Source organism: Seriola aureovittata, chromosome 7 (genome assembly GCF_021018895.1).
Source record: "Seriola aureovittata isolate HTS-2021-v1 ecotype China chromosome 7, ASM2101889v1, whole genome shotgun sequence".
Taxonomy (NCBI): domain Eukaryota; kingdom Metazoa; phylum Chordata; class Actinopteri; order Carangiformes; family Carangidae; genus Seriola; species Seriola aureovittata.
Window position 1 is genome coordinate 10,502,574 of NC_079370.1, and position 20,907 is coordinate 10,523,480.

At 42.8% G+C, this 20,907-nt stretch overlaps 2 protein-coding genes across 4 annotated transcripts in view; one reads left to right on the forward strand and one right to left on the reverse strand.

Annotated features, from left to right (window-relative positions):
* LOC130171930 (nectin-2-like) overlaps positions 1-7,366 on the reverse strand; it is a 77,406-nt gene extending 70,040 nt beyond the window's left edge. For 2 of the 3 annotated variants that reach the window (XM_056380269.1, XM_056380268.1), the window contains exon 1: positions 6,841-7,333. In XM_056380269.1, the coding sequence (XP_056236244.1) occupies positions 6,841-6,928 (88 nt within the window). In that variant the 5' untranslated portion in view covers positions 6,929-7,333. Of the gene's footprint in view, positions 1-6,840 lie in introns of all 3 variants that reach the window. The other variant, XM_056380267.1, reaches the window with a different exon arrangement.
* Positions 7,367-9,962: 2,596 nt separating this feature from the next.
* g6fl (g6f-like) lies at positions 9,963-20,796 on the forward strand. Its single transcript, XM_056380279.1, has 11 exons — positions 9,963-10,070; positions 10,840-11,169; positions 11,330-11,599; positions 11,917-11,952; positions 12,305-12,634; positions 14,769-15,023; positions 18,040-18,162; positions 18,365-18,438; positions 18,723-18,749; positions 19,122-19,168; positions 19,501-20,796. Exons 1-11 carry the CDS (start codon positions 9,998-10,000, stop codon positions 19,520-19,522), a joined length of 1,587 nt encoding a protein of 528 aa, XP_056236254.1. The 5' UTR covers positions 9,963-9,997; the 3' UTR covers positions 19,523-20,796.
* The last annotated feature ends 111 nt before the right edge of the window (positions 20,797-20,907 follow it).

Here is a 20,907-nt window from a genome sequence, read left to right on the forward strand (position 1 = left end):
AGGGAGAAGAAGAAAGCTGAGGGGATAGAAGAGAGGGTGGGAGATTAAGGGGAAAGAGAGAGTAAGAGGATAGAGGAAAGCAACAGACATTCCAATTACAGAAGCAGAAACGAGGAATTGATGACTAAGAACAGAGAGATGGGAAACAAAGAACAGGATGAGAGGAGGAAAAGAGATACAGTAAGGGACAGCAGTTTACTGAACAGATGGATCAATTATGCGGACCAAATTACAGAGAAGAGGAAGTCGGAGCATTAGGAAAAGGATGTAAACAGAGAACGACGGGGGGGGCGGAGGAAGAATGAATCAAGTGGAAGTGGAAGTAAAAGCACAAATGTGACAGGGCAGAGGGGAGCGAGTGGCCGATTAGAGAGAAGGCAATCAGTTCAGCAGACGAATGAGACAAATTGCTCCAATGAAGGAAGACCGGCTCTCCCTGAGGAGCCACACCAAACAAACTGTGGCACACCCTGTTGACAAAACACTGGGCTGATAACTGAATAAACCTGCTGCCTCTATTTGACCTTAATGTGCTGTTTGCTTCAGGAGAGGATTTATATGCTCCTGCCATTTCAAGGCTCTGGGGACTAATGACGACAGTGCTGCTTGTTTATCAGCGTAACATGGCAGCACATTTTAAAAACCAACAAGTGAAACAATAGATAGCGCCGATATCAGCGGCAAGATAGAGTTGTAGGATCAGAACAACGTCGCTTGTGAAACACAAGAGCACTCTCTGCATGCCTACATGAAAAACAGCCCTGTTGTGCACTATCTCAGCGATGGCATATTCTGTTTTCTTATCTCATATTTCTGAGATGATATCTGTGTAAAAATACTACATTTTCTCTGTATAACAGTATGTAACTTTACCATGCTCGTCACATAAATCTCCTGGGACCAAGAGGAAAGCTTAGCTGAAATGAAAGCAGTTGGTGTGAGGAAGGTTTTTGAGGAGCATGACTCCAGAGTCCTGTCAGGACCCTGTCACAGCAAATTCAATTTCCTCCTGTAGCCTGCCTGTCCACTGCCTCTGATAAGTGTGAATTTGACATGACCTTGTCAAAGTCAGATGTGACGAAGATGCAGCGCGTCTACGTAACAAAAAGGCTGCAATGTTGCAAGGAACAGATGTTGATAAAAAGAAACAAAAACGTGCGAAGAGGAAAAAGAGCGTCTAGTAACGGCGAAACCGGCTCGATGTTTCACAAAACAGGCGGCTGAGAGGACACAGGGAGGGATTAGCAGAGGAGGAGGGGACAGAGCGATGTTTCATGGTGCTGTCATGCCGGCAGAGCGAGCCCTAAATGTTTTCAATATCACATAAGGGCACTGCATCATTCACCATTCAATACCAGATCAATAACGCAAACCACCTTCCACCTCGCAAACTACATTTAGACACATTAAGGTGACTGCTAATGAGTAGCTGGGTGCGTGTGTGTGTGTGTGTGTGTGTGTGTGTGTGTGTGTGTGTGTGTGTGTGTGCATGTGTATATATGTAGGGACACGCAGAGGAGGACAGTCAAGGGCCTCAGTGCTTAGTTGCACAAAGATCTGCTGAGTGCACGATGGGGAGGATTTCAGAAATAAAAGAATGTGACAAAGACAGAAGAAAGAGTAGAAAGATGACAGAGGTCAGGTAACCATAATAAAAAGAGAAAGGTTAGTACAAGCAGTCTTTTACTGTCCACAATGGAAGGCTCTTTGGCTGTTAAATATGTGTCTCCTGCTTCAAGAGAGGGAGAAGAAGAGTAGAGGGAGGTGCGACTAAATTACAAATGAGCTGATAATTCTTGGCCTCCCTGGTTGACTCCCTCAGTCTTTCGAAACATCCTCCTTCATCCCCTCTGCCAACATGCTGCGGTGTGGAATTTGAAAAACTCGACATCCTCGACCCCCCCCACTCACCCCCTCTGCTCTTCTTTCGCTGCTCCTCCTCAGTGATTTTACTGCAGCGGGGGTCGCAGAGACACCCATCTCCCAAGTCTAGTTAATTAAGGGGATTTTTATTTTAAAGACTTTGGCTGCCTTTCAATTGGATCTTCAATTGGAATTACAGCTCATTCTCCACATCGGTTGAGCTGGAATGGGTCTGACCTGCATCTCCCTAAATTCCATCTGGGGTTTGTTAGACATAGGGAAATGCAGATTTGGCAAAAGGTATCTTGACTAATGGTGTGGAAATGTGTGTGTGACTGAAAAATAAAGTAAGCCACATGCCTTTTAGCATTTTTATACGAGATAAGCTGCTGGCATGCAGCTCCAGCAAATAGTACAGTCTTAAAACACTCCATTATCTCAAAACATGTGGGTGGTTAGACAACGTTATGGCATGGTCTCTTGCAGTGAACTCATAACAGTGTGAGAGCTAATGCACACAGATTTGATGTAGATAACAGTTTAACCCAACACCTCTGCCAAGAATATCATCGACCCCAGCGCTGTTGTGTTTTTGGAAACCCCTCGGCTCCCCAATTCATATTAATTACATTTGGCATTCCTTCTAAGAGGAGGATTTCAGCTCATTTTCCTTTGGATCAGATGGGATCGGCTCCAACAGTCTGGTAACCCTGGGAGCTAAACACAAACATCCCTGTGGGGGGCTCTCAGTGTGGCCTCAACACGGGCCGCCATCTACCCAGCATGCACATGTAGGCGGAGGGCAGTAGGGGAGACTTCCGACATGGAGATGGATCCATCACAGAGCCACTGGCTTTGGTTCTCTTATAAACAGGAAAGCCACTATCATTACTTACAAGTTGCAGGAGAGGCACCCTGAAAGAGAGTCAGTTAAATGAGCAGGGAGTGATTAAAAAAAAAAAAAAGGGTGTGCTCAGATCTGATGTCTGTGGAAGATAACAGGGTTGCTGATGAGGATGATACACACCACTTCGTGAAGGAAACAGCAATGCACACATGCACTGTCATCCAGCGACGTGACGGCTCCTCCCTATTATTGGAATGTCATCTGACTTCCGGCGCAGCCTCAGGTCACTTCCCTGATTCATCACCAGTTTTATGTGTGTGTGGGTGTGTATACTCAGATGTGTTTGTGGTACAATACCGCAGCCTAAAATGCAACGCAAGATGCAGTGACTCGTGCTCATCGACCTCCTCTCTTCAGTTTCCTCCGCCCCGTCTAATAATGTTTGCCAAGTCAACAATAAACTTGATGGATCCTTTGTGTTTCTGGTCACTGGTAATGAAAAGCCTACAGAGCAAAGTCACTTCACTGAAACTCATTTATCAAAATATCTGTGTATCCAAAACCTTGTATGATGTTGAGAATCAACGTTATTTTAATCAATATAGCTTCCAAATAAAAAGGTTTTTAAAAATGAAAAGCGTCTCCTACTGAAATGTTTTCAATACATTTATTAAAAAGCTTTCCATCCATTGCTACTTTATTGTTGGATAAGAGGTACTTCATTTCTAGGCGGCCATTAAACACTGCCACTGAGCTGAAATCACTTTTTTCAATTGCCAACCTGGTGAAATAACAAGCAATAATAGAAAGCTGTCTAAATTATTAGGCTCATTTGGTGAAATGCCAAATATTTGCTTCAGTCATTCTATAACTTAGTTATTCAGAATTAATGGACGCTGCCACGCAGTTTCCATGTACACACACACACACACACACACTTGGTTAGTATCACTCTCACATCTCTGTTAAGCCATAATTTCAAGCACACTTTTATGTCTGAATCAACAAATTCTTAATGGTGATTATAACGAGAAGGAGGAGGTTATTGATGTGTCAATTAAACACGAAGGCCCCTTAGTAAGTGTGTGTAAGTAAGTACTGGTGCATATCAAACACAGAACGAGACTTTCTTACACACACAGACACACATACCTGACCTTTTCAAAATCCTACTGACATTTACAGGGCCGGTGCAAAGGGGCGAGGACAGCTCATTTACATAATGATAGGACCTAACCGCGACAGCCATTAACACAAAACCAAACCCAGACCGAAGCCCCTCGCTCCACAGGGACTAATGAGATACTAAGGACTTACTTTTTCCTTCTTTCATTAGGGTAGGAAAAAAAATTCCTCTCATGATCCATCAGTTATATTCTTCTTAATAGACAAAGTGTAATACTCTTTCTCTGTTGTAATGATGAATGGTCCTGGGCTTGGCAGAACTACCCTGTTCTCACAGGATATCTCCAGTGGAGGGAAATAGTGAGAGCTAATACTTTGGATGTGTGTGCGTGTGCGTATGAGATGACAGAAGTGCTGGACATTTTCCAGTATTTCACAGGTTATTACAACATGATCCGGATGCGAAACACACCATTTCAGCAGGACACATACAGCTGTGACTGACAAGAAATCCTCCAGCCATGGGTACAGACCACGGTGAGTTCACATGTGGTTTATTTTCCTGTCTGTCTGCGTGTTGTTCCTGTCATAAGCAGCATGGCCTTGAGTCCAAACAGAGGCAGGGAGACTGGGAGGGAGGGAGGGAGGGAGGGAGGGCCATTTGAATAAGCCAGTGACTACCATCACCCAAATAAAAGCACTGGACAGACACTGAATGAAAGATAGCTGAAAATAAAAAGAGAACAAGGCCCCTGTATGTACTCGACGGCAGAGGTGGGGGAGGGAGCGAGGGTTGGCCGGAGAGAGGGAGGTTTCAAGTGGCGGCTGGGAATGAGGGGAGGTGGGGCGTCGCCTGTCTTAATCAGTTGCTGCCCATGTAGTTTTCCAGCCAATCCCCAAACTCAGCCACAACCCCACGTAATGCAGCAGGCTGCCGGAAAGCCACCTGTTTCCTCCAGCCTGACAAGGGCCATAGAGAGTAGCTTTGCATCTGAAGTAGCTTCGCTGGATGTTTTCAGGTATACAAAGAAAAACATTGGTTTATTTGTGAGCAGCAAAGGAAGCAGCCCTCCTCCCCCGGCCCTGACCCTGCATGCCCACCAGTTTCTCAGGCAGCCAGCCAGCCAGTCACCCCCCACACGCACACGGCTTACTCAGCCATAAAAACAATGCTGCCATAGCCCCATAGCCTCATACCCCCCCCCCCCTCCCAAACTCCCCCTCACATAAGCCCACCCCTCTTCCAATAAAAATATCTCCATGGTAATGGGCCAAGCCTTCCTAACCCACATCCATGGTCCCTCACAACCTTGACTTAGGAGTGGGGGGTTGGTATTATAGTGTAATTTCAGCGCTTAAACTGCACCCCCACCTGCCATCTTCTATTAAGATATACACGGAAACCAACCTTGATTAAAAACCCATCAAACTTGATATTGACTTTTTTTTTTTACATTAAAGCAAGGGTATATTAAACTTAAAACTTTGCAGAGAATTAAATCACTTCTCTCACTCAGACTTGGGGTGGAAGGTGGTGTCAAAGCTTGAATGGAAATGTGAAACTAAAAATGCAAAGTAGACAAGAGAAAAGTTTCATTCCTGCAGCAGTTACAGCTTAAGTTGCATAGCTTAACTATTACCCAAAAGGAGGCCAGAGGTTCAGTTTGAAAAAAAAAAAAAAGACTTAAATGAAAGAAAACTAAAAGCAGTGTTTTTGCTTGTACTGGTTAAGCCTTGCGTTTTCCTCACTCATAAATATGTAAAACCTTTTGTTTTGTTTTCCCCCCACTTTTCTCCCTCCCCTAAGAGCACTTCATGTTCTGTAAAATGAAATTGGACAAAAAAGGTCCACTGTATGAATAAGTCAAAAGAGTGACTGTGCTTATGAGTGGTGATTAAAACAACACCACAAATTGACTACATTACCGTACCCTACTGAGAATATATATACTGTAGCTGTGCCGGGGCATTACATGAAGTCCTACATTCTTGCCCCAATTACAGCACAAAACAAATAGCTGGTCTTGCACGGGAGCAGCAGAGAGAACGTTGAACTGGTTTCACACCACACACATTCATATGTTAATAGGTCAACTGCATGCCAGGGATGTTTTTCAGTCATTTCTGGGCCTGCTCACTGTGGCTGGAGTACCTGTAGGCAACCTGATCGCAACTGGACTGGAAAACACTTGAATAATTAACCTGTTTGAACCGGTTGCCAGGGAGGCAGGAGTGGCCTGTTAGCTTGTTTAATGTAACAAGCTACAGATTTTACAGTACAGGCCTACATGGGAGTGGTTCACTGAGGGAAAACTTACAAAATATATCAGCCAGCACAGGTTAAAACGATTTTTCTTTCGCGTTTCTTCCCAGTTTCAGTTGTTTCAGCTCAGTTCTCTGTGTGTACATTAAGAGCTGTGTCCAGGCCCATTTTTCTCTGCTGAACTGTAACTAATACAAGATGATGTGCGGACAGAGGGAAGAAAGGGAGCAGGGGGGGACGTTGAGGAGGAGAAGGGTAGCTTTAGGGGACAGAGTAGCAAGGACTGACTGGAATAGTGACTCAGTTTAAAAAGACGAGAAAACCACTATAAAGGCCGCTGACAGGCACCTGCGGAAAACACCTTGCTCCACAGAGCCACACCTTAGCAAAACTAAACATGGCGTGTGAGTCACACACCGAAACTCAGGTCAAAGAGCGATACAGCTGGTGCGAGAGAATGCGGAACACAGAAAGAGGTAGTAGATGAAACCAACTCATTTCACGTGAGTGTGAATAAATCTCTTCAGAAATTTTAAGGGTTATAATTTCAAAAAAACTCGCCAGTACAGCGACCGAGGGAACCACCTGCCGGATTTTCTGCTCCCGTCACCGCCCAGACAGGTGGCAGGCGAATTTAAATTTGTGTCAGCATTAATTAATAAAGCCCTGAGAAGAAATTAAAGGCAAATGTGCTTCTGGCAATGAGCTGAAATTAGTTTTTGAATAAGTCATAAATTCTTACCTTGTTCTGTAAGTATCGACGCGACCAAGCAGAGCAGTCCGATCATTTTTGTGCAGTCATGCCAATTTCGGGCGTCATGTCTCGCCATGGTTGATTACGGTCCTCTTTATGGAACCTGGCGTTCAGTCTCTCCGATAACAATGATAAGATCGAAACAGCAGCTTCAGATGCGGGTCAGTTTCTGTGTAAAAATCTCACTCATACAAGGAAGAAAAAAACTTGTTTGGCTACAGGACAAAGCAGGGGTCCGGCAGGGGCTCTTGTTTCAAGTGTCCCTCACTGCGCCTTTAAGACGGAGTCTTGCTAAAATGAATGAAAATCCTTGTGAATTCGTCCTGGCAGCGCACAGGTGAATATTCCCCCCCAGCTGGTGCTCTCTGTGTGTGATGAAGTGCTGCTGCGCTTCCTCTCTTGCTCTCTCTCTCTCTCTCTCTCTCTCTGCTCCGACAACTAGTTCCTGTGAGTCTGAGCGCGCGGCGGTCCGACTGTGTGTGACTGACTGGGTGATGTCATCAGGCTGAGAGGCGTCATAGCCCCGCTTTTCCCAAAAAAACAATTAGTACCAGCTACAGCGGGAGGAGCCTCTGAGAACAACTTGTTGAAAGCGTTTCGCTTTAAGTAAGACAAGCTTGCACCTATCATCTAAAGAGCGCAGCAGGTTTCACTGTGACGGAAGATTTCTGTCATAAATAGAAAACACCAATGATTGAAAAGCATGATTCATGTCCAGGAAAATACCTGAATAACCTGATTATATTTTCATCAGCTGAGAAGTATGATCTCCGTGTAATCAGCAGCCAATATTACCTGCAAATTATCTTGATGAATTCGTTGCCATGGCTAAAATTAAACAAACAGTAATCTTGTAGCTCAATATCATCTAGAGAAAATCGGAATTCAACCCCCCCCCCAAAAAACCCAAACAACATAAAGTTACGACAAAATGTATCCAACTCCAGACAGTTTTGATGTAGTGAGGAGGTACGTGGAACCAGATGATTCTTACGCCCTCTGCTGTTTGTATCTGCACACAGAATTGAGATTAGCTCATATAAACTCCACCACAGCAGATGCCCAAATCAATAAACATTCATTAATGAACGGCAAAACAAATCCAGTGGCAGTCAGCAAAATCAAATCAAGAGGAAACAGCTCCTCATGTATCTATTTGCAGATTCCAGCAGACTCTCTGTTGATGAGAATTTTTTTTTCTTTGCACAGAATAACTTCCAATTCATTTTGCCCTATTTTCCTCTGAAGCTGGGTGCATACTAGCATGGCAAAGGCATTATCTGGTTTAGGTCTAATCCCTATACCCAAGTGTTTTACAGCCAATGTAATTACATCTCCATAAGTCCCACAGTTTAAACTGTGCTGCTCGATTCCTTCCGTTCTGTTCCATTTCCAAATTCTCTTACAGTGTCACCCCCTTATTTTTAGATTGTATTTCTGAGGTGCCAATTCTGAAGTCACCAATAATGATCAGAGGTCAAACAATGTTCTGCACACCAGAAAAAAATAAATTAACAATTGAAATATGTCTTCAGTGAGACAGCAGGAATTTCATTGTCTTTCCACTTTCTGCCCACTGTGAATCCAGAGAATATGAAAGCATCTGCCGTGCAAACAAAGCAGCTGTGGGTTTTCAAATGCCATGAGTACTTTGCATTGCAGTATTTTAATTTGAAGCCATCTTGAGGCCCTGTAGCTGAATGTATGAGTCTGAGAAAGTGTGCAGGGACCACCCATATAAACCCAGCCAAACTGCTAAAGTGTACGCATTCAGGTAGAAATGTGGAGCTTTAAAGGAAGTGGCCCCCAAATAGAGGATTTCATTCCTTTTCCTTCGCATACTCACATCCATTTTTCATGACCATACTAAATCGACCTTCACATCTTCCACTTTCCAGCTACCACCCATTTTACTTATACAGTACCTCACCTCTTTTCTTTCTCACCATCTCACACCCCTTACACCTTCCCTTCATTTACACTTCACTTTCCTCCCTTTCCTCATTTCTCTATCCCTCCCTCCCTCTCTGCCTCTTCCCGTGTCATTCGATTTTCTTTGTCCACTCGTCCTTCACTCCTTACTGCTATTCATCCCGTCCTCCATCCTCGTGCTCTCCGGGGGTCTGTGGCAGCGATAATGAAGCACATAGTTAACAGATATTAGCTCATTGGCAGTGGATTCATTAGACAGAGCCAAGGCTTATGGTGATTATTTACCCATAGAGGAGGGGCCACAGGATCAGCACCACGCTCTGTGTCACCAGCCACAGGCTTCTTTGAAGTCACACTGTTTTCCCCTGCAACACTCTCTCACACTTCTCCTCTCTTCCCCGTGTTTTCGCATTCTGTCTGAGCACCTCTCCCTCCACATTTCTCCATCTTGCTGCTCTCCGTTTTCTTCTCTCCTTCCTTGTCATTAGACACCCACAATACATATCTGCTTTCTCTCCCTCGCTCTCTCTCTCTCCCTCTCTCTCTCTCTCTCTCTCTCTCTCTCTTTCGCTGTCTCTCTTCACCGCCCCCATTCACCCAATGGTAATTATGGAAAAATCTGTAATAGTGCTCAGAGGAGCTGATAATACCTTTAGCTTAATTAAAGACATTTATGGGATGTAAAGACAAGTAGCCTAGGGGTTACTGTGCACCCACACTAACCCAAACTCTTTATTTCTCGCTTTTTCATCTCCCTCAATCCCTGGCTTTCTGCTGTTCTTATCGTTTTCTCTATTTCACACACACACATTGTGATACACACACGAGTACATGCTCAATCCTATTGTCAGAATGAATGTTAGGGTCAGAAGTTCTGTAACTAATTGCGCAGAAGTTAAGCTGTAAAACATCGTAGGTTAAATTTATGGTTTGAGGCTTAATGCCAGTATATGTAGTTTATCAGTCTCATACACACACACATGACAACAAAACAGGCAGTCTCTTCCTGCTGATTATCCTGGTGTTGTTCGTGCCACATCCTGTTGGGCTGGAAGATGTGCAGTGAACTTGTTAACATGTCAGTCAGGGACACCAATAATATTGCAGGAAAGCGAGAAATACTTGGTGTTCTGGAGCTTACTTAGAAAGGTCACAGTGTTGGAGAGACAGCTGGTGCAGTGACAGTGTTTTGCCTCTTTGATTTAAACGTGTGATGGAGTCTGCGTTTCTCACCTTTATTCTTCTGTCTTTATTTGCGGTATATTCCTCTCACATTGGCTTCACAGGTATGAAATGCTTTCTGTGATTTTAAGAAACATATTTTTACTCCAACTTCCTGGTAAGGTGGGGGCCAACATTTCCCAGATGTGAATGTTGCTTTTAGACTGCAAAAAAAACCCAATGATGAGTCATCCATGAACAGAGTTCCTCTTTATCAAAAAGTTCAGTTACGTTGCATCAAGTTAAGGGGAAGGTTTGTTTTTCTCTCGGTTTTAACTATTCCTCCCCTTTCCTGAAGAAATTTCAAAGATAAAATTCACAGTACTTCTGTGTAAAAATGCATTTAAAGCTAATATGTTCCCAAATAAAGTTACAGCCTTTTTCCCTCTTTTTGTCTCCATTAAGTGAAACTCACCAAGGAAATGCTGTCCAGAGAAAGAAAGAAGGAATTTGGCACAAAAAAGACTTGACTATAAATTGACTCAGAATGCTAAAGCCACATATTAGCTTCAGCTGAACTCTGGAAGACATTTTTTGCATATAAATAGGGCTGTGGATTTTGTCTCACATCATTTACACTGAAATTCTTTAAAGAAAGGGATCTGTTTGTGGCCAGTGCAACCAGGAAGCACAGTTACAATGACGGGAAGTCTTTCAATATAGATGCGATTATTGTTTTAAGATTTGAAAGCATGAAACTATACTTAACCCATAACTGTTGGACAGGATAGAAAGAACACATCACCACTATCATTTATTTTTAAGGAATTCTTAAAGACTAACCTGATTGAATTACTATTTATAATTCTTAACTTTTTGTTCTCTCTCCCTCAGAATGGGATGATGTTGTGGTGGCTAGAGAGGGCATGCCCACCACTTTGGTGTGTACTGATAGTACAGTAAGGAATGCTGTGACCATAAACTGGAAGGTAAAGTCACATGGTGCACATGAATGGAAACTGGTTCTCTCAGCTAACGCAATGATGAATCTATCCGGTAATGCCTCGAAAGAGTCCATGCGACTGAAAGACTCTAACTTTCAAGACACCGGGGTTTTCTCTCTGGTTCTTTCTCCCAAAATGGAGGACAGTGGCCTGTACATATGCATGATAAAGCAACAAGAGATACAGAAGCAGAGGATTATCCTCTTAGCCACCCTTACAGGTAGGAAAAGCAGGTCTTCCATCTTGGTAATCAATTAATCTTTTGAGTCATTTTTTCTCCAATGTGAGAATTTGCTGCTTTTCTCCATTTCATATCTTGGTATTAAAAGATTGAAGTACTTCTTTGACCACTGATTTCCCGTGTCCTCCCTCATCTCCAGTCATGGTCATCCCTGCGCCAACCATTCCTAAGCACAGCACCCTGCGGCTGATTGCTAGAGTTAACCCTGACTTTGCCGTCACCAAAATCACCTGGGTGTCGCCCAATGGCATTTTCATGAAGAGCGAGACAGTGCCAAAGACCGGCACAGTGGCTAAACTGCCACGGGTCACTAACAGCGCGGCCTATATCTGTATGGTTCACCCTTTGGGTAACAGCAGCAGCAGCAGCAGCAGTTTTTCCCCCTTCAATGTCAACGTGAATGTTGATGGTGAGACTGACATGAAGAAGACAGACGTAGAAACGTTGAAGAATAGAACACATTGGTTGTTAGTTTTTGTTGATGGTGTGAATGGGCATCGGTGCAAGAAACTCCAGCAACAGCATTATTTATTGAAGCGTCCTATAGCCACAGTTCTTCAAAGTATTTACTTTTCATAGACCAGTTTCAAGATTCAAAAGTCTACTGTAGATCTGCACTAAAATTCAGCCAGTCCTCCTGTGAATATTATAGTTGATACATTTATGTATTATTCATTATTTGCTCTTTGCTTTTTTCACATTTTTTTGCTTCCCTTCTCTCTGCAGCTGACAAAGAGGCCTCATTCACCAATATAACACGCGGTGAGTGACTTTGTAACACAAGGAGTCTCAAAGTCCTTCGTCAGCAGCTTGCTAATCAGCCAGAGCAGAATGCAAGACCAAGTGAAGAAGTGACTCTCAGCATATAAGGACGTAATCCCCATTGTTGTAGGAATTTTTCCCCTATCTCCATTTCCCCTACTCGATTATTATTCTGTTTACGCTCTGTTTTCACCTCACTTTTCATTCACCATCTTTTTATTCTGAATTCCCTGTCATTATGTCTTCTTGCGCTGTTGTGTCTTTATATCAGTCTCTGCGTGCTGTCTTCCTCACTTATGCTCTGTTTTATCTGTTCCATCATTCTGGTTTATCTTCCCTCTTCCCTCCTCAGCTATGATCCATACCGCCACACAGGCTCAGACGTCCTTCACCCTGACCTGTCCTGGGGTCCGTGGGGACTATGTCCGGCTGCACTGGCAACCCCCAGACGCCAAGAAAAAGAACATGAAGATTGTGTATGAGTATGATCGCTGGAGGAGTTCCACCATATTGACTGATCAAAGCAAGAGACTCACACTTGCTGGCCCACCCTACAACGCAGAGGCTGGGAACTTCTCCTTTCTACTCATCCCTGGAATCAAAGATGGCGGCCTCTACGTGTGTGAAGTGTTCCTCAATGACAACGCCTTCAGCCAGAGGACCCTGCTCAGCGTGATGAAAGGTAGAGATCAGGGTTAGGAGGAGGAGACAGAAAGGGAGTAGGAGGTGAATAGGAATAAAACAAGGGGGAATGATGGATTTATGAGACAAGTGGTGTCAGTTGTATCATAACCTTGTGTGTTGGTATCATATAACATGTGGATGTGGATGCTGTTATACAAGTACCTGTGAGAAGGGTGAATACACAGATGGATGAAAAATTAAAGGAAAAAGTTGTCATACACACACACACACACACACACACACACACACACACACACACACACACACACACACACACACACACCCTCGGGCAGACACACACATATACACATCATTTCATACTCAAATCATCATCAAATCATTCAATTACCCCTCATGACTTTGTTAGAAGCAGCTACATATGTTCTGTTTTTAAACCCATTTATGCTGCTTTTCCCTATAATTTGTCATTTGTCTGTGGTATATTTGAAGTAATACTTTGATATTTAGGAACATATGCTTATTCACTGCCAGAGCCAGGAAGTGATTAGCGTAGCTAAAAGATTGGAAGCAGGGGAAAAAGCTAACCTTGCGTTCTAAAATGTTCAAAAACATACACACAGCAGCACCTGTAAATCTCTTTAATCCGTGCACAGACGCCTTGTGGTGATAGGGGGAGTTGTGTTTGAACACTGCTCTTCTCTGCAGCAACTTTAATGCTTGTTTGCCAAGAAATAGTTACAGCACATAACTTCCCTTAAAACCACAACTTAATATTACATTACATTTATGTTTATTACTAATGATTGTAATAAAACAAATGAAATTAGTAGGTAATAATTAGTAAGCTTTTATATTTTATATTTTAGAGAAAGCCAGACAGACTGTTTCACTCTCATGCTTATGTTGTAATGCTAAGCTAAGCTAATTGCAAACTGGCTCTAGTGCTCAGACATCAGAGTGGTATTGATTTTTCATCTTGCTCTTTGCAAGAAAACGGGAAAAAAGAGCAAATTTCCAAAGTGTCGTACTGTTCCTTCAAAAACTGTTTGGCAAAATGAATAGCGAGACTTCTCTGTAACCAGAGGACCCAGGTTTCTAGAGGCATTTTGGCAAATATTTGTCCTGCTGATGTGTCCTCGAGCAAGACGCGGAATTCTTACCAGCTGCCAGTGCAATGTTCTCACAGATCATCCACTATGACTTATGCAGGATGAATGAGAATTTCCTACAGCTATTGGTAAAATGTCACATTATTAAATGAATACATTTACAATATTGCTCATGAAAAGGAACATTTGCTCGATATATAAAAAAATAAATGAGTAAAGCACCTGTTGATTTTTATGAGTGAGCCTTAGGGAGGTTTCACCCTTTGCAGAAAACATGCAGAATACATTTGCACCCACACACACACACACACACACACACACACACACACACACAAAACCCAACACACGTATACACATACAATGCCCTGTCATGGCGGCCTTGGAAGGCTTTACTAATCACAGTCCCACTGGCATCCATCACAGCTGCCCAGATGTAACCAGACGATCTGTCACTGTCACTGTCACTGTCACCCTGCTTCACACATCTGCATCCCTCACACACACACACACACACACACACACACGTACACACGCATACACATCCACCCACACACCAGTCATGTGATGCATATATTTTTACCCCACCTCATTATAAGTATCATTATGTATGATTATACCTGCTGCCCTCCCACCAAGGCTGTAGGTGGCCCACACTGATCACACTAATCAAGGCTGAAATGTGTGCGTTTTTATGTGCGTGCGTGTGTGAGTCTGCGGAGCTTGATTACACCCAGATGGATTCTCATTTCAGTTTGATGAGACACTAAGCATCAGTCACAGTCAACCAATGCATTAGCAGCAAATCACTTTAATGAATATATATTATTTTGACCCCTCTCTGAATTGTTCTTTGTTTTTCATAGCACTTTCCCTTTACCCCATTACTCTCCATCTGTCCTTGGCCTTTTCTGTATTCACACACTACCCTTTAACTCACTTTCTCATCCTGTCTCACCCATTCCTCTTTCCTCTTGTCTTTTTCACACTCACCCTTCCTTCATTTCTTCACCTTTAACATTTTCCCTCTCCCCTCCCCCTGTCTACTCTGCATCGCATCCACAGTTAAAACCAAGCGTTCACCCTCTAAGCTGGAGTTGGGTTGCCAATACTCGGAGCAGTCCCACATCCAAAGTGCCAAGTGGAAACTGCAGAATAAGAGTCGCCAGCTGCGCATGACAAGCAACGGCCCTGGCACCATCACCACCAGTGTACCCTTACCCATCACCCCTGACACAGCTGGGAACTACACCTGCACCCTGAAGCTGAAAACTGGGCAGACCATCTGGGCGACGCAAGCTGTCACACTGCCCCCTAAAGGTGGGAGGGATGGCATGGTATCACACAGAGTTGTCTGCTTTCTGATTTTCTTCATCAACAGTATATTATATTACTAGCATAGGAGTCCTGGCAGACTTCCTGTCAACTCAGTGGAGATAATGAACCCTGAATGCGGTTGATTCTCGATGATATGTGCTCTGTGAAGCATTCTTCAGTGCGTTCGAGCCAACTGCAGGTCAATTTATCTGCTAGAGAGCCCATGGTTTAAAGAGGAAAAAAGCTCCTGACAGATACCAAATGTTATGCTTCCTTATTGTAATTAGAGAGGTCACAGGTCAAGACTTCCAAGTTGTGATTTGCAGATCATATCAAGTGGAATAACTCAGTCTATTTATATGCCCATTTTTTCATGAAAGTCCACCACAGATCTAATACTCTGCTTAGCTTCTTCCTCTATAAAATATAAAACATAAACGTTATTGTTTTTCTCATCACACTCACCCAGCTGATATGTGAATATAAGTAGACAGGACCTTAGGACATCTCTCCACATGAAAACTAAATTATTCAGGCTTATTGTATTGGTGGCTGTGGGGGAGCACAGGAGGATGTGACAGTTGAATGGATCCCTTAGCAGAGATTAGTTTGTTCCCCGTACCCCAATGCATCACTGCAGGGCTCAGAGCTCATCATGATGCACGCTGATGGTATGGCTATAAGAGTGATGGGCTCAGAGGAGAGAGAAAGAGGGCGATAAAGAGAGAGAGGGGCAAAGAGGCAGCAAGATTTCGTCTGATAGGAAAGGTTTGGATTAGGAAAAAAAAAAAAATCTATAATGTGCGACTAGTGTTGCATTTGTCCAGTGTGTCATTGGGATTTTAGAGTGAGCAGGGTGATAGGTTAAAGTAATGTGAGTGTTAGGTGGCCCACATTTACACTGTTGAAAAGTGACAGGTTGCGCAAACACGACGATAGTGCAGCATAGTCCAAAAAATCTTTGGGTTAATAATGAAGAGTTTGACAATAAGGAGTGACAGTTATGGGTTTATAAATAGTGTATTTGTTAGGCAAGGAGGCATCCAGAGACACAGAGACAGTGGGCTTATGGCACAGGGTAGCTTAAAGAGAGGATTGAAACAACTTTTTTAGTTCACTGGAAATAACCAAATAAGTGAGACAATAAGCCACATATATCATTTTGGGATATATAATGTGCCGTAAGCTAAATATAAAAAAAAATAGTAGAGCAGTAGAAGTTAAAAACAACACTGCATAATAGAATTCCTTTCATTGGTGGCACAGTTCAGAGAATGCAAAATTGAAGCAAGCGTTGTGTTCTGCAGCACACAAATACTTCAAATGTCAGGGATTTTCTGCAATCATTCGCTATCCTGAGTCGGCCCATCATTTGCAAAGCATTTTAGCAGTTCTTTGGTCTGCCTCTTATCATCCACCCTCCTCCACAGTAACAGTGATACAAATCACCCCCTACCTCATTTAAGATGAAATAGATGAGGTGGGGAGGAAGTGCCAAAAGACAGACAGAAAAGGTGAGGCAGACGAAGATGAGAGAAAGGTGGAGAGAGAGAGAGAAACAGATGAGATGTGGTGGTGAGAAACTGGGGGCATTTATGCCTCCCTTCACTGCACTCAATTACCATAATTCATGCGTTAAAGCTGGCATGGAGAACAGTGCAGGTCAATCTTGGGGTCAACACTCACCGCAATATTCCATTAGCAACCTCTACACATACTCCCCAATCAATTATACCTCACACAGTGCATAATGATTGATTATTTTGAAACCTGCTAAAAGCTGTGACACCAGGGCTAAGGTGAAGTCCAAGGGCCAGTGCTTTTACAAACAAAAATTTTAAGGAAAGTTGATGAGATGTGTGAGTGGACGTTACTTCTGCCAGGTTTCTGTCCATCAGATAACCTCAAATGCCACAAAAACACATTGCATGAATTCTTTAGAAATGATGATAACTGCAATAAAAAGTCTGTTTCGATAGTTCTGTACTTTTTTTGTTTGTTGGGCTCCTATTTTGTAATCCAAAGCTGTCTGACAGATGCAATATCTTTGTGCTCCATGAGCAGTGAGCAGGCAGCAACAGAACGCTTGTTCAGGTACACTAAATTACAGCGGTCTCTGTGGAAACAAGCACCTCCCTTCTGTTTCCCATGTCGCCCCGTGGCTGTGTTTTGCGAGACTGATGTCATCCTCATTATGCAAACAAACCTGATGAGTCTGATCACAAGCGTGTGCTCTTTCCACAAAATTTGACTAGTACTACAGTGAGCTAATGGTTTGCTTATGTAATGTTTGTGATGGTCATGCCTGCAGTCTCTCTCCTCTCCATTTGTTGTTCAGAGCTGCATTGACCGAGGTTTGGCTGAAAGACTGCTATTTACATTTTTTTCAGTTTCCCTAGAGGCAGTTAGTTGCTTAGATTAGATGTCAAGTGGGTTTGCAAGGAAAAGTCTCTCCTGACTTTACGTACAATACTAACATATTCATGTAATGGAACAGAGAATAATTACAATATGCAAAAACTTGGATCAAACTACTCCATATAGCAGTGGCATTTGCTGTGTCTTTATGTAATGGCCTGACAGAGTCTGGTCTCTTTGATACCACTGCTTTCCTTCCTCTCATCCACGCTTCAAATTGACAGCGTTTACTGTCCAGACCGAGGGTCTGTCAGATCGATGTCTACTGAGCTGTCATACAGACTATTCACTATGTCTGACAAAGCCTGGATTTCATCGCCTTCTTCCAACCTGTGACTGACAGCAGCATGATGCAAATGCGTGTAACATGTTGAGAAAATCTTAACCGCAACATGTCTTAAGATATAGCTTGAAATAGTTCATGTAAAGAAAAGCTTGCCCCCTCTTGACATGAACAAAAGAGCAAACTGAAGAACAAACAGCAATAACTTCTGTGGACAGCCTCCATGTCATTCAAGCACACACACCCATAGCCCTGTGAGTTTTACATTAGCACTGTTCGTAGAAACATTCATGCTTCTTTTTTTTTTTCCTTTTGTAGAGATTGTCAGTGTCCCCACCCCCCCCATGCTCCCTTCTCTCTCTGCTTTATTACTCCTGGTGCCCCTGGTTGCTGCGGCTGTTGGTGTGTTGCTATGGAGACAGAAACACATTTCTGATCGCGGTGAGTCTTCCGGCGTTTTCTTTTTTTTTTTGACAGCTTTCCGTGCTCCGTCCATCTTCGACCCCTGTCGGCTGCCACTGAGTGATGTGGGCCGTGACATCCTCTGGGGTTGTTGTAATGAATCTGCCCCCCACCTCCTCCCTCCCTGTGCAGTTGAGTGTGTGTGAGACTGTATTAGTAACTATCTCTCTGTACTCTGTAGGTATTGAGCAGTCTCTGTCTGTCCACTCGGGTGAAACAGAGAACATCTACGAGAATCCAGAAGATTTCAGACAGGTGATGAATTCAGACATTTTCTATGTCTCAATATCCTCTGTTGAATTTCCTTTCCCATGTAGCCCTCATTCTCTCCTCTCTTACACCTCCACTCTGGTATTTAGCACTCTTTGTCTTCTCTTTTTGTTTCTCTTCCCCTCCCCAGTTCTGTCTTGTCTGTATTTTACACTTCTTAATTTTTGCATTTCTTCCTCTGTTTCTGTTCTTCCTCTGAATTCCAATATCTCTCCTTCTGTCACTAGTTCATTAAACCTGTTTTCTATGCTCTCCTCCCTTCCCAACAGGCTCCTCCCCAGGGCTCAGTCTACATGGTGAGTTATTGTGCAGTCCCCTGCTCATAAACACACTGACACATACACACACAGAGGCGTGGTGCATGTGTACAAGCATCCACCAATGCATACAGACTCTATTCTATTGCACCCTCCCTAAGCTGTCAGCAGATACGTCTTCCCTTCACACGTGCAGTCTTCACACTTGCATTCTGTTAGCCCTCCCTCAGATAAACCCATTGCCTATCAACTGTCACCTTTACATTAGTGGTATTACCAAATCAATCTCAATACACAATAAAGGGACATAAATCTGGCCTCAGTACCATGCATCTCTCTCTTTATCCTCCCCTTCACTGTCCCACTCTTTCCCTGCCTGCTTCTCTTCCCCCCTTTTCATATTTGTACCAGGATTTGAAGCCAAGAGGAGAGGATGATGTCTATACGGAACTGGAGCGGTAAGCAAAAAGCCTTGCATCACCTGTGTGTGCCTTTGTTTGTCGAAGCATATGTGTGTGTGTTTATATGTGTGTGTGTTTATATGTGTGTGTGTTTGCACTGTCACTCATCTGCCCCACACATTCTTCTCACACTCACCAATCACGCTGGCCTGAACATCACTCTGACACTGTGGCATAATATCACGCCATGCGCCAACAGGCAGGGCTCCTTCGCCCGTGTGTTGTTGTTGCGTGGGTTGTCTGTGTTTGTGTTTGTGTTTAAGGAAGAATAAAAGAGACTGGAGGACGGGAGATTTTTGTGAGAGTTTGTCTTTGTGCTCTGTTTTCAGATACGAGCTGTGTCAGAGCTGATCACCTACCCACATCTCATCCTCATACAGCTGTCACATCCGCTCAGTTCCCATCTGCAGCAGAGGGGCTTTATAAACAAAAGTAACAACTGAATGTCAGAGTTGGGACTTAAAGAAAAACTTCAGTGCTTCAGGGAAATGCTATTCAATTGTTTCAATGTTTGGTTTTTTTTGTATTCTAAGCTACTGCTCTTTATAAGTTCTCGGATACTGATTTGCTTTAATATTGTGTTTTGAGGCTGCGCACGGAGAAGAAGGGGAAAGATTTTCTCACAAGGCTCTAAAACTAGTTCCAAATGTGTGAAAGTTAATACTGTCTCATTCACTGGTTTCATGGACACTGTTTTACTTACTTGTTAAACATTTGGTACTGTAACAAGTGTCTTATTGTCTGATATTTGTGTTTAAGCAGTGGTGGAAGAAATATGCAGAGCCTTTATTTAAGCACAAGTGGTAATACCACAGAAAAAAAGTTTTTTCAAAGTTCTACTTAAGTAAAAGTACACGTAAACACAATGTATCTGATAATCAAAAGTAAAAGTATTCATTATGCCAGTGGTTCTCAAAGTGGGGTCTAGGGACCCCTAATCAACCCCTAAGCAAAATAATTTGTTTTCACTATAATTCCATTCATAAGTAACACAATGACAAAATATATTTTTTGGTCAGGGGTTTCAAACACTTTCTGTAATAAAACATCTAAAATCCAAAAATCTTATCAGATGGGAGACCCTGGGACAAAATCTTAATAAATGGGGGTCCATGATCTAAATTTGTGTCAGTCAAGGGGTCCTTGATGTGAAAAAGCTTGAGAACCACTGCAATATGCTAAAGTAATGACTTATTTGATGGTGTTTTATTTCATATATATCTGACTGAGTCTTGCAAGCCTCGTCAATTTGTTTTGAAAAATGGTTTAGAAAGGAATTTCTGAAGTTTGAAAGAGCTAAGTTAGATTGCAACACTAAAATGAATGAAAAATGAATTTTAGAAAAATACTTCAAACAAGGTAATTGGCAATGAAAACAGTCTGGGATATTCTTACAGCACTAGATTTTTTTTTCCCCCAAAATCAAGGACACAGTTAAGGTCTAAAATTGCTCATCAAGTGAATTTTGTGCACTGAACAATGTATCATATTTGACAAACCGTTCATATAATTTGAATGTAAAAATCTCAATAGCCTAGGTAAAATAACAAGTGCTTAAGGGTTCACAAAAAGCATCAATGTACAATTAGAGTAAAAAGTATATTTACGTGTGTAAATATACTTAATTTCGAACACTGTATTTAAGTATAGATATTTTTAAATAAACACTTGTCTGTAAAGTGCCCGTGTGTCCAAAAATTACTTTTAACAACAAATACCTGAACGCTTTCGCGTTT

Coding starts and splice junctions, on each gene's coding strand:
- g6fl (XM_056380279.1), top strand. CDS start 9,998: ATGGAGTCTGCGTTTCTCACCTTTATTCTTCTGTCTTTATTTGCGGTA. Junction 10,071..10,839: donor CTCTCACATTGGCTTCACAG/GTATGAAATGCT, acceptor TCTCTCCCTCAG/AATGGGATGATGTTGTGGTG. Junction 11,953..12,304: donor ATTCACCAATATAACACGCG/GTGAGTGACTTT, acceptor TTCCCTCCTCAG/CTATGATCCATACCGCCACA.